Source organism: Onychostruthus taczanowskii, unplaced genomic scaffold (assembly GCF_017590055.1).
Source record: "Onychostruthus taczanowskii isolate IOZ18803 unplaced genomic scaffold, ASM1759005v1 scaffold38, whole genome shotgun sequence".
Classification (NCBI taxonomy): Eukaryota; Metazoa; Chordata; class Aves; order Passeriformes; family Passeridae; genus Onychostruthus; species Onychostruthus taczanowskii.
The window spans coordinates 7,862,025-7,877,673 of NW_024501237.1; the positions used below are offsets into that span (position 1 = coordinate 7,862,025).

General features: G+C 38.7%; 1 protein-coding gene across 1 annotated transcript; it reads right to left on the minus strand.

Annotated features, from left to right (window-relative positions):
- Positions 1-4,086: 4,086 nt before the first annotated feature.
- Positions 4,087-14,894, minus strand: ELMOD2 (ELMO domain containing 2). The gene is made up of 8 exons (XM_041412112.1): positions 14,718-14,894; positions 13,533-13,561; positions 12,524-12,618; positions 11,661-11,790; positions 10,708-10,841; positions 10,078-10,146; positions 8,834-8,967; positions 4,087-8,482 (listed from the first exon to the last, which is right to left on the minus strand). Exons 1-8 carry the CDS (start codon positions 14,860-14,862, stop codon positions 8,325-8,327), a joined length of 894 nt encoding a protein of 297 aa, XP_041268046.1. The 5' UTR covers positions 14,863-14,894; the 3' UTR covers positions 4,087-8,324.
- Between the last annotated feature and the right edge of the window lie 755 nt (positions 14,895-15,649).

Sequence of the window (15,649 nt, forward strand, 5' to 3'; positions counted from 1 at the left end):
CTGTAGCCTTTCTGCTGTGACTGTGGATGGGTTTACACATGTATCAAATAATGATATTAATTTGAAGCCATAATCTCCATTTTGAATGCTACTACTTTGTTTTAATTTAAGATGCCAGGGCCACAGTGGGGGCTTTATTACAATGTCTGGCAGCTGAATAAGCTGTCATGGAAGTCTTCAGCACTAAGAATTAACATCCTTAAGTGGACTACTGACCTTTTTAAGTTTGCAGATCCCTAAAATATTTCTCTTTTAAGGTGTCTGTTATGTTGAAGTAAATTTAAGCCTATCAGCAAGTTATACACACCCCTAGGGACACACAGGACACAGCTCCAAAACATTTTTCTTTTAAGAGCTTGTCAGCTTTGTTCCCACCCCACCCGCACAGTAGAGGATGCAGTAGTTGACAAGAATTATTTTGCTGTTCAGGCTCCTGTAACAAGAAGAGGCATCCACAAATGGATCTGTGGTGTAACATGAGCCAGTTTACAAGGCTACTTTTTTTTGTTTTGCTCCAGTAGCCTTGTCCTCTTTAAGAATGGCATTGCTGTAGGTAGCAGCCAGGTGAGCTGATCTTTTCCAAGTTTGTTTGGATGAGGCTGCCCACTTGATCAGGACCACCTGGAAGTTGGTTATTTGATGACAAGATCTGCTGTGCCCTGTTCTTTACTAGCAGTGTGGGAGCTGGTGAACAGAAAGCTACACAAGAATTCAGCTGACCAGCATACAATGGTGTGAAACTTTTGGGACAATGTAAGTATTTTTAAAGGCTTACTGTATGTGCAGGTGTGCTACTCAGTGAGTATGGCTTCAGAAGTACCTATGTCTTGTTCTTTTTGTGCTTGGAGATGCAATCTATTTATTCTGTGAATTGTAGAGTTCAGTTTGGGCTGCTATTTTAGAGCATTTTTGTAGGCTATTTTATATAGAACTTCCACTACTTAAACCAAAACAACAAACAAACAAAAAAAGCCCAAAAAAAAACCAACCCAAAAAACCCAAAAAACAAAACAAACAAAAAAAGAAAACAAAACAAAAAACAAAACAAAAAAAAACCAAACAAAAAAAAAAAAACCCCCAAAAAAACAAACAAACCAAAAAAAAACCAAAAAACCCCAAACTTGAGAAGAATATTTCTTTATGGCTGGCTTTCAGCTTAGTCAGAAGCTGTTAACAGCTAGAAGTTCTGTGGTATTTACCTCCTTCATTGTAGCATCCTGCAGTCTTGCAGCTCCTGAGTTCTAGGTGTTAGAGATGAGGGTTGAGACCTGCACACATTTTTGTTATACGAGTTGTGTTACACAGATAAGATGCTCATTATGTGATGTATTAAACCTACTGGAAAATTACATCAAAACTTGCAAAGAGAGAAGCACTTTGTAAGTTCTTACACAATGATTCTGGAGCTTCTGTTACAGTAGAAGTCAGGTATTGTGTCATAAATTCAGATGGTGGAGGCTGGTGTAGGATATATAGTGTGGAATATAAGGAACTGTGGGAGAAAACAGGAGCAGCTTGAAAGCAGCTGGTCTGGCAAAGATGGTGCTTTTGCTTGGAAAGCTATGCAGCCAGGTCTAGTCCTAGTCCTAGGTACTCCAGAAGCTTCTGGAGGAGGGCCTGTCAGAGGGTCTTCATTACTAACCTTTAATTTTGCAGCATCAGAAAGGAACTGTGGTAACTGGGTTTGTCAGCAGTAGCTGCCATACAGTAACTGACAAAAATAAACATCGGGAGGAGTTTTAATTCCATCAGAATACTTACAGCAACACAACAAAGCTCCTGCATAAACACTAAATCTACAGCTTGTTTGAAGGTGGAAGTAGTATTTCAGAGAAGGCTGTCCAAGTGTATTAAAGGAAGGGAGAACAGCTTGACCTGCTGCATGTGCCCTGGTGAATCCCAGTGCTGCTGCTCTGCAAACTTCTGGCATCCCTGAAGTGCCCAGTCTGTTCCAGTTCTTGTATGCTGTAGCTAGAAGACGCCTTTTATCAGAAATTAGGTGTTAACAGTAAAATGTAGTTTATGTGTTGTACCCATTTTGGTAAGAAACCTGGACTAGTTGGGCATAGAGCAAAACAAATGAGAAAATACTGAGGAATGGTACATGAGTTGGTAGGTCAGCTTAGCCTTTGGCAGAGCGTGCCATGGTACTTGGCTTGGTTAGATTCTGAGGTTCCAGTGTCCCTTCAAATCCTGGTGTCAGCTCCTGGTGCTGAGGGAAAAGACTGGTCTGTGACTAGAGCTCACCAGTTTAGCTGAGCAGGAGTGTTACGGTGAGACTGAAAGTGAAGCTGTTGTATCTATTACTGAGCTTTATCCTCTCTGGAAAAAACATTCCTATGCTATTTCTGTTTCAACTAGAAGATAGCCTTGAGTCAAGTGTTACGTACTTCAAGCTGCAATTGTGACTTTTAACATTATGGTTTAACTCCAGGCAGCCACCAAGCCCCAGGCACCCACTCTCTCCCTCCCCCACCAGCAGGATCAGAGAGTGAATTGGAAGGGTAAAAGCTGGAAAACTCATGAGATGAAGACAGTTTAACAGGGAAAGGAGAAGCCACACACACAAGCAAAGCAAAACAAGGAATGAATTCCTTGCTTTCCCATGGGCAGGGAGCTGTCAGCCATCTCCAGGAGAGCAGGGCCCCATCACATGTAACTTGCAAAGACAAACACCATCATTCATGCACCCCCTTTCCTTCTTCCCCCTTATATACTGAGCATGATGTCACATGACCTAGAATATTCCTTTGGTCAGTTGGGATCACCTGTCTGGGCTGTGTCTCCTCCCACCCTTCCAGGCACCCCCAGCTTCCTCCAGTGGGGCTCCACAAAAGGCAGAAAAGATCTTGGCTCTATGGGAGCCCTGTTCAGCAATAACGAAAACATCTCTGTATTATCTGTAGCCTATGTAGAGTACAAATCCAAAACACAACCCCATAGCAGCCTCTGGGAAGAAAATTAAATCTACCCCAGCCAAAACTGACACAACTTAAGGTGTTGATTTATTCGATAGCAAAGCCAGAAATTGGCCTGACAGCAAATAATAACAAAAATGAGGCAGTGAACATTTCACTGGAAAATGGTTAATAATAGAAAATGGCAACATGTGCTGATAGCAGCAGCATCACTGTGGCTTAGAGCTGGGAATACCAGCTGTGAAATACAGCTTAGTCAGTCTTAAGAGCAGTGCAAGATGTTCCTGATAGATGGTCACTTCAGAAGACAATTAAGATTTGGTTCTTCTCTTTCCTGTGGTACTCAAGATCTCAGTTTCAATTTCCTGAATAGCTGCCTGCTTGTCCTATTTTCTAAAATAACACATTTGCATAACTGATCAACCTGACATTTGGAGCTTGGAGGACTGGGATGTTCCTGTAGTGCCAGGGCCTGTTCTGTGCTTCTACAGAAATAAAAGACCACTGTGGATGAGATCTTGTAGTTCTCATGGAATGACACTTCAGTACCTTAACAGAAGCATTTGTTCTTCAGAATTCAGGAGAAGTAAAGGCAGCCTGAGAGATAACAAATAAACTAAAAAAACCCCAAGCAAATTTTTCAACATATCTTGTATGAAGGCATGCCAGAAGATACAATGTCTGAAAAAAAACAACAAACCAGCAACACTTGAGGGTTTCTATCTCCAGAGTTGCTCTCCAGCTTTTAAATTTTGTTCCTCCTGAGCAAAAATGCTCAGATTTTGAGTTGCCTTCCAGGTCCTTCAAATAAAGTCTTTGTTGTGGAGCTTTTTGGGGTTTGGTTTTGGTAGGGGCTTTTTTTTGTGTTGTGGATTTGTTTTTAAATTTTTTGTGCTTTTTTTTTTTTTTTAAAACAGAGCTTCTTTTCAAGTGAAGCAACTGAAATGAAGCAGTAATAAATGTCTACCACTTGCAGCAGAGTACAGTAGCCCACCTGTGTAACAGGATTGAGAGCCAAGGACCTCTTAGCAAGCTGAAGCCAAGTTAGGAGGATGGGGGGAAGAAAAAAGGAGGATAAAGCTTTCATTCAATCCCAGTGCAGGTACATGAAACTGACAATTGCTGCATTTTCTAGCAGGCCAAAGACACGACTGTTGACAGTATTTTAGACCAACCCATTCTTTATTTGCTACCATTGTAAATATCTCTATTACACAGACATCACAGTATACATTATTGCTTTTATATTGTGGTAAACAGGAATTCCTATTAATATGCAGCTGTCTAAGCACATTGTCATAAGAAGAAATTGCCCACAAGTCGTCTTGGGCTGGGTTGTTCTTAATTCCCTAGAGAAAGACAGTGTCTAGACTGGCACAAGAAAACAACAGTCCAAAGATGGGTCACCATGGTACTACAGCAACACAAAGAATGACAGAAGGAGACCACGCGCTACATCTTCACCACACGTCACTAGCAGTATTGTCAAGGATGCTGACTGCTCAACTCCCACCTAACTAAACACAACTTTTTCATCATAACTCCTAAAAAAAAAAGGCTAAGTAATTTATTTTGTGAAATTTTATTTAAACTAGGATGGAAAATCTGGAAAATCAATGGAGCTGTGTGTGTTTAATTTGTGTTGCATTTTTGTTTTGTTTTGTTTTTCAAAGACTGAAACTATTTACCTGGTGTGTTAAAATTGGCCCCTTTTACTATTGCACTTAGGACAAAATGCCCTATTCTTTACATGGCTGTGTCAGATGTATCACAACCAGTTAAAAAAAGATTGTTTCTTTCTTCCTATGTAGCACTGTCTTCAGATGGCTTTCCAATCAAGTTTTAGTTACTTCTGAAACAATATGTTTACTCAGTGAAAGACTAGATTTTACATCTTCTTGTAGTAAACTTCTGCTTATCTCCAGATTAATTTGTTCACAGAGTGGCACCATGTTTCAAGCATACACTAAATAACAAAAGTGAAGGTAGTTTGTTAAACATTTGCTACAGGAACAACAACAACAAATTTAGAAAACCACATTGTCTCCAGTTTTAATTTTTTTTTAATACTATTGCATAAAAGTTTTCACATAGTGAATGTTTTAAAGAGGCAGCAGGTTAGAAAACTAACAGCACTTGCAAGTTCTAGTAAGATAATATGTATTTAAAACGTGATGGTTAATAAATAATAATTTACTGAGTTTTTAAGACTCTTAGAATAACCTGTGAGCAACAAATTCTGATGTTGAAGATTATATCAATTTGCAGAAAAGTGGCCTACCTCCATTTCCAGTCTTCCATAACCTTAGGATTGTCACCTTACAACAGAGTTAGCATAAAATACCACTGACTAGTAAAGCCTTGTTCTTGCCTTCTCTAAACACAATTTTACCTATTTCAATACATTTTCTAGCTACCACCATAATACAGTTAACTTACCAGGGGTGCAAACAGGGACAGCAGTATTAGTCTACATATAGTGAGTGACTCCTAGACAGAATTAGTGATTGATCACACAAAACCACATGCAAATTCTAACTGTTTCCTGGGAAGGTGTACTGGAGCCTAACACAAACATTCACCTTAATTACTACATGCAAACTAATGTATTCCCTTATGTCTCACTCATCTGATGATGGTTGGGTCTACTGCCACAGTTCACTTCCCAGATCACCCACTGATTTAAGAAGAAAAAAAACTAGCAAAGAAAGATGCATCTTATTAAAAGCTTGAACTACATTTGACACTAACACATCTCAGGTGTGTGACTGGAACCCTGAGATCTATGGTTGGGCTTTAGAAGCCTCAGCAATAGTTAAATGTCAGTCTCACAGTGAACAAGGAGCCCAGTGAAAGTTTCAGTGCTGGGAAGACGAGGGTGTAGATTACTTTTGCAACTGTTGGGGAAAAAAGAAAAAAAAGCTTGCAGGCGTAGCTCAGGGGAGCCTTTATAGATTGCTCAAACAATTTTGTAACTAGCTGGCAGGCAGTAGATGAAAACAAATAGCATCTCCTTTGCTGCTGCTGCCAAACATAATTGGGATCACTTCTCGAATTCAAAAAGTCAGTTGTGTTTTGCTTGCAAAGGAGATCTACAAGCAGTAGAGAAAGTTACTAATAAAGACAAACTCGACAAAAGATGGGGCTAGAAAGTAACTACTTGGGCCACTTTCCACTTCCTTTCTTGGATTTTTGGCATGTCCAGGGTCTGCAAAGCTCAGAGAAACAGAGCTGCACCACAGGACATGCATCCCAGAATACTCTCCACAGGACCTCAGTTCTTCATTGGCGAGTATTCTAGGGTCCACGTCCAGGGGAGTAGCAAAAGAACTGGGCTTCCCATTGTCAGTTTGGATCCAATCTGGTCAGTTCAGCTGTTCAGTTTACAAGCCAGGGACAAACCATAAATACTCTGCCTGTGCACACCTTCACAGTGTTGTTGTTGTTTTTGGGTTTTTTTATATTGGTAGAACAGCATCAACCCACCAGAGGTAAGATGAACCCTTCCCCACCCTGAACACATTCAACTTGTCTGACTCTTGCCTGTACCTAAGGTATCATAAAAAGAAAAGAGACCTGTGTTACCCCATACACAGGTACTGTGAATCCTGATCAGAAGCTTCCCCAAAAGCCAGAGATCCCCTTGTTTAAGGGACTGAGAGCACAAGGGCGGATGCAGTGTAACAAGTCACTACTTACACAATTCCAATCCCAGAATTACTGGGGTGGGAAGGCACCTCTGGGGATCACCAAGTCCAATCCCCAGCCTGAAGCAGGGACCCTCAAAGGAGGCTGCTCAGGGCTATGTCCAGGTGGGTTTTGATGATCTCCAAGAAATGCAGTATTACATATTATATTTCATACTTATGTAGTGTAATAACACTCATTACAAACAGAAGGTTGTCTTTTTTTTCAGGTTTTTTTTCCCTCATGCTTCCATTCATTGTGTTTAATGCTTTTATTGTTCAGGAATCTCTTCTGGAGTAGTCATTGACTAGAAATTAACTAATTAGTTTACCTGAGATGATTAAAAAAAATATATGAAAGCTTGTATCAACATACAAATTTTGTGCCACTGTGAGCTATTTAGGTATACAGTGAAAAAATCTTTCTCAAATTACTCAAGTTTCTAAGGCTGTGATCTAGTTAGAAGACTCAAAATAAAAAGCTGATTGAAAACAGCAGAAGGCACTTATTTAATAGAAGGTCTTAGAAAACAAAGTGATGGTCATACCAAATCCATTTAAAGTTGCTCTAAGCAATAATTAGTCACAATACAGACATGAAGGTCTATCTATTAGATTGTCTTGAGGATGGCAAGACTAAGAAACACATCAAAGTTGCATCCCCTCCATGGAAAATACATCTTTTTTAGACTTGTACTCAGATGTAAATTTATTTTTACAAAATAAGGATTGCAGCTGCAATAAAGGAGGTTTTTTAAATTTATAAAATGGCTAAAGAAAATCTGTTGTACCTCCCACTAAGAAAACCCCCTTAGCTGCTAAAAGAAAGGGCTGACAACAGATTCTGAGTCAACCATCCTCATCATTTGAAGTCAGATTAGAAAGAATCAAAAGTTTTTAAAACAGAAATACTTTAAAAAAGAGTAGCTTTAGCCTGAAGATCTTATCCTCATGCTGATGACACGTGGTTCTTTTTGTTTGCAAACTAAACTACTTTCAAGCATAGGAATTGGCTAGTACAAATCTATAGATAAACTTCCTTTCCAGAAGTAATTTCTAGTAAGTACTAGAATACAAGTAAGTAGAATATGCTGATGGATTAAGCCTCTTTTCCAAAATTATAAACAAATAATACATCTCCTTTGAGGACCTCTTAATTACAAAGAAGTTTAACACTGTTGAGTGAACGATCAATGATATATAAAGGAACAAGAACACAAAAAATCTAAAACAACAATAATTTCAACCAAAAGCTGAACTTCAATCGTTACGTTAAAAGGGTGGAATTTAAATTCACATTTGAAAAGTACAACTTAAACTGTCTTTTAAAGGACCATTAACAGTCAAATCCATTCATAAAAAATATGATGCAGCATAAATATCTGCTTCATGTTTCTGCAATAAGAAGTATAAAAGAAAAGTAAAAGTAAGCAATCGAGAGGTTCTTGAGATTTGTGGGTTGTTCTTTGTGTTGGTTTGGTGGTTGGGTTTTGCTTCACTTCCTTTTCAAAAAGCTGCCCTTTGGAGAATAGCATAAAAATACCTGTAAACAGAGGTTGATTGTCCAAGCTTCCTTAACTGAATTTTGCTAATTTTCTTTTTCTTAATGTAAAAAAAAAAAAAAGTTCTATTGTTAGACAGTTTTTGGTGAAACACACAAAATTTCCATCCAAATGAATTACTCAATTTTTAATACAGAACCTCATATACTGCAGAGGAATTAAGGTTTCTTTGTATCTTGTAAGGTCAGTACCACATTGTAATCCAGTAGAAGTCCCTTAATTTTTTCATGGAATTTCTCTCTGTACTGGTTGAAGTGCATAATGCTTTCTGGTTCCTCTTCAAACCAGAACTTGTCAAACTCATAAACTAGATAACCTGTGAAGAAAATAAAATACAGCCAGTCCTAGAGTGATCCTTTAGACTCTCTTCAACCCCTTAAAACAAGGACTAGTCCCATCCTGATCTACAGCAAGCTTTTGGATGCTCTAATAATAAATAAAAAAAGAAATCTGCAAATACTGAGTTTTCAGACTGGAGTATCTAAAATATAGAACGCCACAGAAATTATCCTTAAATGTACATTTCTGCAGCACAACGTTTAAGCAGCAGGTGCATTTCCAATACAGAAGACAAACAGCTTACTCTGGCTAATGAGAAAAGAGTGGAAATGCACTCCAAAGAGCTTAAACTCTATGTTATGGCCTACCCTGAGTACTAGATACTTACAGTAAAACTGATGGAAGTGCTCCATCTGTGGCAGCCCAGAGACCATGTTGTAGAGATGACCCTTTAAAGCACCATTCTTGAGCAAGCTGTATGCCATCTCTGTCAGATTGATCCCAACAATGGCATAGGAGTATCTGCAACACAAATCATGGGTTTACATTATGGATTGAAAGACTTAAAAAGTTCCCTGGCACACTCTGCTTTAGGATAGCTGTTATAGTCCAAATTGTTCCTCTAATACTTGTTGATGAGCTGATTCCAATCTACAGACCATTCCCTGGTGCATCCACCCATGTAAAAGTCACAGTAATATTGAGGTGGCAAAGCTAATCGACACTGACTTCAACTTATTCATTTGACATCCTTAGATCTGCTGGAATATTAAAAATTGGATGTGAAAAACATGTTGTAGTGTAAATGGAATGGCTATTTCAACCTGTTGCTCAAACTGAAAGAATCTGGTTTTCTGTTGCATGGTATAGAAATTATTATAATAGAAATTCTTAAACAACCGTTAAAGTGTTTGTGGAGGAAGAAAAAGTAAAAATTCATTAATTTGTGCCAATTATATACTTATGTAATTGAGCAAAAAGTCTCACATATACTGTTCATGACAGAGTTGCACAGGGTACTGTTATTTACAATCAAAGTTATGAAGGGCTCCTGTTTTTTGGTAGGTCATCAAGTTAACAATGAGCTAGATGGATCAGATTATTATATCTGACTGGTTTGAGAGTGTATTTCCCTGTAAAATCAGCTAAATGCTTAAATATGCAAAGTTTTCAAAAACAAATTTAAACAAACTACCTGTTTGTAAGTACTTATTACACAGCAGAAACCTAGAGGGGAAAAAAGGACCTTAAGAGGTAATCTAAACTATCCCAACACAGGATCAGTAAGAACGTGAAAAACAAGTATGAATTTCTAAATCTAATCTAAGTCTACTATAAATAAAACTAACTACAATGTTAAAGGCATTTACTATGTTAAATAAAGATGATATTTTGCAACATTTTTGTCCCAACAAATCAATTCTGAACAAAAAAAAAAAGGTGCACTTAGTTCCCAGCTAGAAATTGCTTTCTGTGTTTGGTTTCTCACACCCTTCTATTCTGACCCTTTTTTCATTCTTTAATGGAAAAAGCCCACATGTATTTTCCTCTTTACTTTCTGGACACATGTTTAGCAGTCTTCACTTCAGTTCTTACATAGAAGCAGCCAGAAAAAATTCTAGAGCGACTTACCCCAGCTTTGGGTGATTTGAACGAGAAAGGATCTGACGAGCTTCATTGGTGTAATGCTTACTAAAATACCTGGCAAAGTAAAATATTATTTTAAATTCTTTGAAAAAAAATACTTTGTTCGTGTCAACATTAAAATCTGTACCTTGAAACTAAAGGTGAAAACTAACCTGTAACTGGAAAATGGCACAAAATGAAAACCAAGGAAAAGGTAGCAAAATAAATTATATTCAGCATGAACTAATACTGTAAAAAAAAACCCATTGTGATCTGAACATCAAATATGAAGTTCAACCTAGTCCAAAAGGTAGCTTAGCAAAGATATGCAAAAATTACAGTAGGAATTTTTACATTCAGGTATTTTTAAAGCTTTTGAAAAATTAGGTACAGCCTCCCAACTCTAGCATAAGGCAACAAAAAAATAAGGTGTCTTGGGCAAATTTCTGTCCCTTCCCTCACTTCTTGTCCTTATCCAACCACATCACATGTTTACAATGTGCAGCCACTAGAAATGTTGAACACAGTACTTTCTATTTGCTTCTACTCAGTTTTTATTAGAAATAGCATTAGTTATAGAAAATACAGATACTGAAAATTAGTTACAAAAAGAATGAAATACTTCTTTTCACTTACACCAGATTCACCAAGCCCAGCAGCCCCATTCCTCTGAAGTCTGTTTTAGGATCATCGCCTTGGAAGCCAATGTCACACCACTGTTTGCTGATTCTGGCCTTCAGGTTCTCGTGAGGCATCAGCAAATTCCAGAGCTGCACAAATATACTTCCATGTTATGCTGCTCAAGTATTCCAAGTCATATTAATTCAGACCAATTGCTGCTGTGCACTAGAAACCATTCACCAGGTATTGAACAGGGTACAATTTGCATGCTGCTTTTTTCTGTTAGTGGCAATCTGGGGTCTGCTACAATGGCTCGCTTCAGCAATTATGGAAGTTATTATATATAACATTAAATGTGGTAATTTTCTTTCACAGACAAAGATGCTGTATGAATACCAAAGAAACAAAGACTTGTTTCACTACAGAAATTAATTTATGCATCATTTTGTAATAGGACAGCTATAAACTGAAATATAAATTCTCAATGAATACTCAAATTCAACATGTCAATGTTGGGGCTTCCACAGCAAGCTGAGATAATTATGAAATTTTATCTTCCAGCATCAAACTATCTTCCTTGACATTGGCTGGGATGCAGTAATAAGACAAAACAAGTGTCTTTTTTATCTAGCAACTAGTGGTTTACAAAGTTAGACGTGTGCATAAGGTTATAAATCTTTTTAGTAGTGATTCTGCAGTGACACATCACAAATTATTTTTCTACATATATATTGTTGTTATGTCTGATTTCACACAAAGTAGCTCCATTGCAAGTAACTCTAGTTTATTTTTTTGTTTGAGGTTTTATTTTAATGTGTCATTTCTGTAGTTTGCAGTTCTACTTTGCAGTTTGTAGGCAGAAAAGAGCTTTAAGCTGGTAAGAATGCTACCAGTAAGTTCTTTCAAGGTGTTGGACTTGGAGGGGGGAAAAGAACCAAACAGCACATGTATTTTAAAAATTATTTCACCTCAATTAACTGTTCCTCGTGTTCTTCATTTTCTGAATCATAAGGGACCTTCCTTAGGTTCTCCACATTCAAATACAGTTTTTTATAACCTGATATCTGTAGCAAGGATATATGCAAATTTGTCTTAAACCTGAAATAATAATAAAAAAAAAAAACATAGAGAAGTTTTTTAAATAAGCCTACTCAGCCATAAATTCTAGCTTGAATTACCAGGTAAGACCTTTCTTATGTTAATGCAATGTAAACACCAGAATTAGGAAGTGCTTTATGTGTATCTTTACAACTACAGCATACTGGTTAAGTACACTTGCATACTTTAAATATCTCTAGCTGATTCCATTGCTGCAGTCAGCCTCTATTACCTTCAATTATGGAGGAAAAAAAAAAAAAAAAAAGCTAAAATCTGTTATGGCACAAAACTCCATATATCATCCTGACCACTGTACCTTCACCTACCCCCAAACTTTTTTTAAGTCTTACACACAAAAAGAAAGAAAAAAAGAAGAAATTTTGATTATTCCCTGTCACTCACTAATTACTTATGGAGATGAATGCAAACATTAAGCAGGCATCACTATATTCTCTTAAATATATCTAAGGAATTATATAGTTCTTGTAATCAACCTATGCAACAAGTTAGAAATATGGAGTAACAGAAGGGACTTGCAAAACAGAGATACAGCAAGGCCAAATCCGCATGAATTAAACTTTGCAATTTATTTTCTAGAACTGATGAGAATATAACCACACCTTTTTTTCAGATTTCATTCAGAATACTTTCATTGAATATAAATATTGCTTCAGGTTAAGCAGCTGGAAGAACATGCCAAAAAGTGAGAACAGAGAGAGGTTTCCAAACACACCTTGCGTCGTTCTGTTCAATCTTCTTTTCTTTCATTACATCTCTGACACATTTCTCCACTTCAGCTTCTTCAACATGTACAGCATTTCTTAAAACCTAGGCAGTTAATACAGTAAAGGACTTCATGAGGAATGAACACATTATCTACCTTATTATTAAAGCTCAGTTTCTGTGTATCTGTTGTGTGTATTATTTACCATAAGAGGAAAAAGATCAGTTTAAGGCAATTGCTTACAATGCACTGGCTCAAACTGCATATAAAAGATCTGCAATAATTACATGAAAGCATGATTTGTACTTTGTCAGGCTGTAAACAACAATGTTTACATAGGAGTTGCATAAATAAATGCAAAGCTGGAGAGTTGCTTGGTCTAGATTCTTGTTTGCTTTCAGCTGCTGAATTGAAATATACTCTTCCTAATCTAGCTGAAACAAGTGCAGCTAAGAAAATGCTTCAGAATTAGGAGATATGTAGCTAACAAAGCTGAGATTTCAATTAAACAAATGTTTGAAGGGACATGGATTATTTTTGAGAAACCTTAAATAAACCTAGCACACAGAACACAAAATTCAAAGTTCTCTCTGTCATTTACTTGTCTTCAGTTCCTTTGTCAGGCTGTAAACAACAATGTCTACATAGGAGTTGCATAAAGGATAAATGCAAAGCTGGAGAGTTACTTGGTCTAGATTCTTGTTTGCTTTCAGCTGCTGAATTGAAATATACTCTTCCTAATCTAGCTGAAACAAGTGCAGCTAAGAAAATGCTTCAGAATTAGGAGATATGTAGCTAACAAAGCTGAGATTTCAATTAAACAAATGTTTGAAGGGACATGGATTATTTTTGAGAAACCTTAAATAAACCTAGCACACAGAACACAAAATTCAAAGTTCTCTCTGTCATTTACTTGTCTTCAGTTCACCCCTCTCAAAAAGTAAATGCATGTGTTATTTTTCTGGGATCTGTCACTGAAAAAAGGTTTTATTACAGTTTCATCTCTACCATCTCTTACCTTATTTTTTGATGATTCCAGTGAATGTTCTGCAATATGGAAAAAAAAATTAGATTTCACCATTAAATTGAACTGTTCTAAATAATTGACAATAAGTGTTCTTGCAGTATATAATATTATAAAATTTTACATCCCTTTTATACATGTAATAAAAAATGAATCAATCTTAAAGTAAACAGTTTATCAGGTAACAAAATGTCTTAATTTACACAGATTTTTTTATAACTCTTCAGTACAATGCTGAAAGTAGATTTGGATTTTTTAAAGCATCAATTACATGTACAAAACAAAGACAAATTTGAAAAGATGTCAGGAGAGAAATATGTCAATTGATATTTTCCTGTTCTCAGACATTATTTCATTTTTATTACTGAAGAATAAGGAAGTACAGTCACTTCTGCAATCCATTATAAAGCCACAAAAATGTTTGGCAGTTTCTTGAATTGCTGTTTTAGATCAAAATTCTTCACCACGCAGAATTGTAAGTTAAATCACTCTTCCTTCCTCACCTCCAAAAAAATGCATTTATGTATATTCAATGTGATTTTTTTTAGTAAAGGAAGGTAAAAGCATATACACAAAGTGATGGGAAAACTCTGGGGGACAAGGTACGATTTCTGATTCACTTTTTGATGACACTGGAATTTCCTTAGTAAGTAGACAAGGAAGCTAGTTCTGGCACTCATTTAGAATTCTCCTAGGATTGCTGGGATGAAAGGAAGAGTGAAAATACAATTCTGGGGATACACACCAGGTACTGGTTTCCAGCTCCTGGAAAGCAGGAGGCTCAGGGGGGATTTCATCGCTCCCTACAACCACTGGAAAGGACGCTGTGGACAGAAGGGGGTCGATTCCTTTTCCCAAGTAACCAGTGACAGGAGGAGAGGAAACGTCCTCAGGTTGTGCCAGGGGAGGTTTCGGTTGGACATGAGGGCAAATGTCACCACCGAAAGGGTTGCCAAGCACTGAACAGGCTGCCCAGGGCAGTAGTTCAGTCACCACCATTCCCGGAGAGATTTAAAGGACGTGCGGATGCGGCACTGGGAGACATGGTTTAGTGCTGGGTTAGGCAGTGCTGGGTTAATGGCTGGAATCGATGATCACGGAGGTCTTTTCCACGCTAAATGCTCCGTACACGACGCTTCGGAGGCGACCTCGCGGCCCCGGCCCCGGCCCCTCCATTACCTACGCTCAGCGTCCGACGCGCGCCCGCCTCCTCGCCGCCCAGGAGGCGCTGCAGCTCGCACTTGCCCGTCAGCAGCCGCAGGACCCACTTCAGCCAGAACCGAAAGTAGCTGCTGTACAGGAACCCCCAGACGCGAGCCCACATCTTCCGTGGGCGGCGGCTCAGAGCACGGCCGGGAGCGAGCGGGGCCCGGCCGCCCCCCGCATCCCGCCGGAAGCCAGCTCCCGACCTGGAAGTGATCGCCGGTACGGGACGCGGCGGAAGTGCTGGCTGGGAAGAGGCTTCCTTTTCCCTCTGGCCCTTATGGGCTAAGGGCGCTCCCGCTCCCTCGCCCGCCGGCCTGCTGCCCCGCCGGGCCAGGCTGCGCTGTCACTGCTGCCCACAAACACCGGACTGATCGCCCGGTGTGCAAGAAGCCAATAATGAGAGACATCGAGTATCTATTTCAGTGTTGCACAGCCCTGGGTGGTTAATCCAGAGATAATCCACAGATCAAGCGCTCCAACTGTCAGAACTTTTTCCTGTTTATACATTTTAGCAAACAAAGGGGTTGGTGTTCGTTGGCTACAAGTTACACAGTTCTCTTATTAATCAGTATTCTGTTTTCTGCTGGTTAATGGTTCTCTCACCTCTGGTGCTAATTAGTTCCGTGCTCAGTCTCTGTTTTCTTTGTGGCCGGTGGGTTTTTGTGTCGGTGCTCCATGGGTCGGTCGGGATCTGTCCCTGCCGGAATTCCCTGTTACCCAGTTGGAGCCAATTTCAGCACAATTACTGCGTTGTCTTCATTTGTTTCTTCCTTTCCTTGGGAATTCTGCCAGATGTCCTTGTGGCCCCTAAATTCTGCGTTTGTGGTGTGCACTATGGGACATCCACTTTGTCCACGGTGGTCCGTCCTTCTTGCCCAGCTTTGTTAACCTCCCCTGGGTCTGAG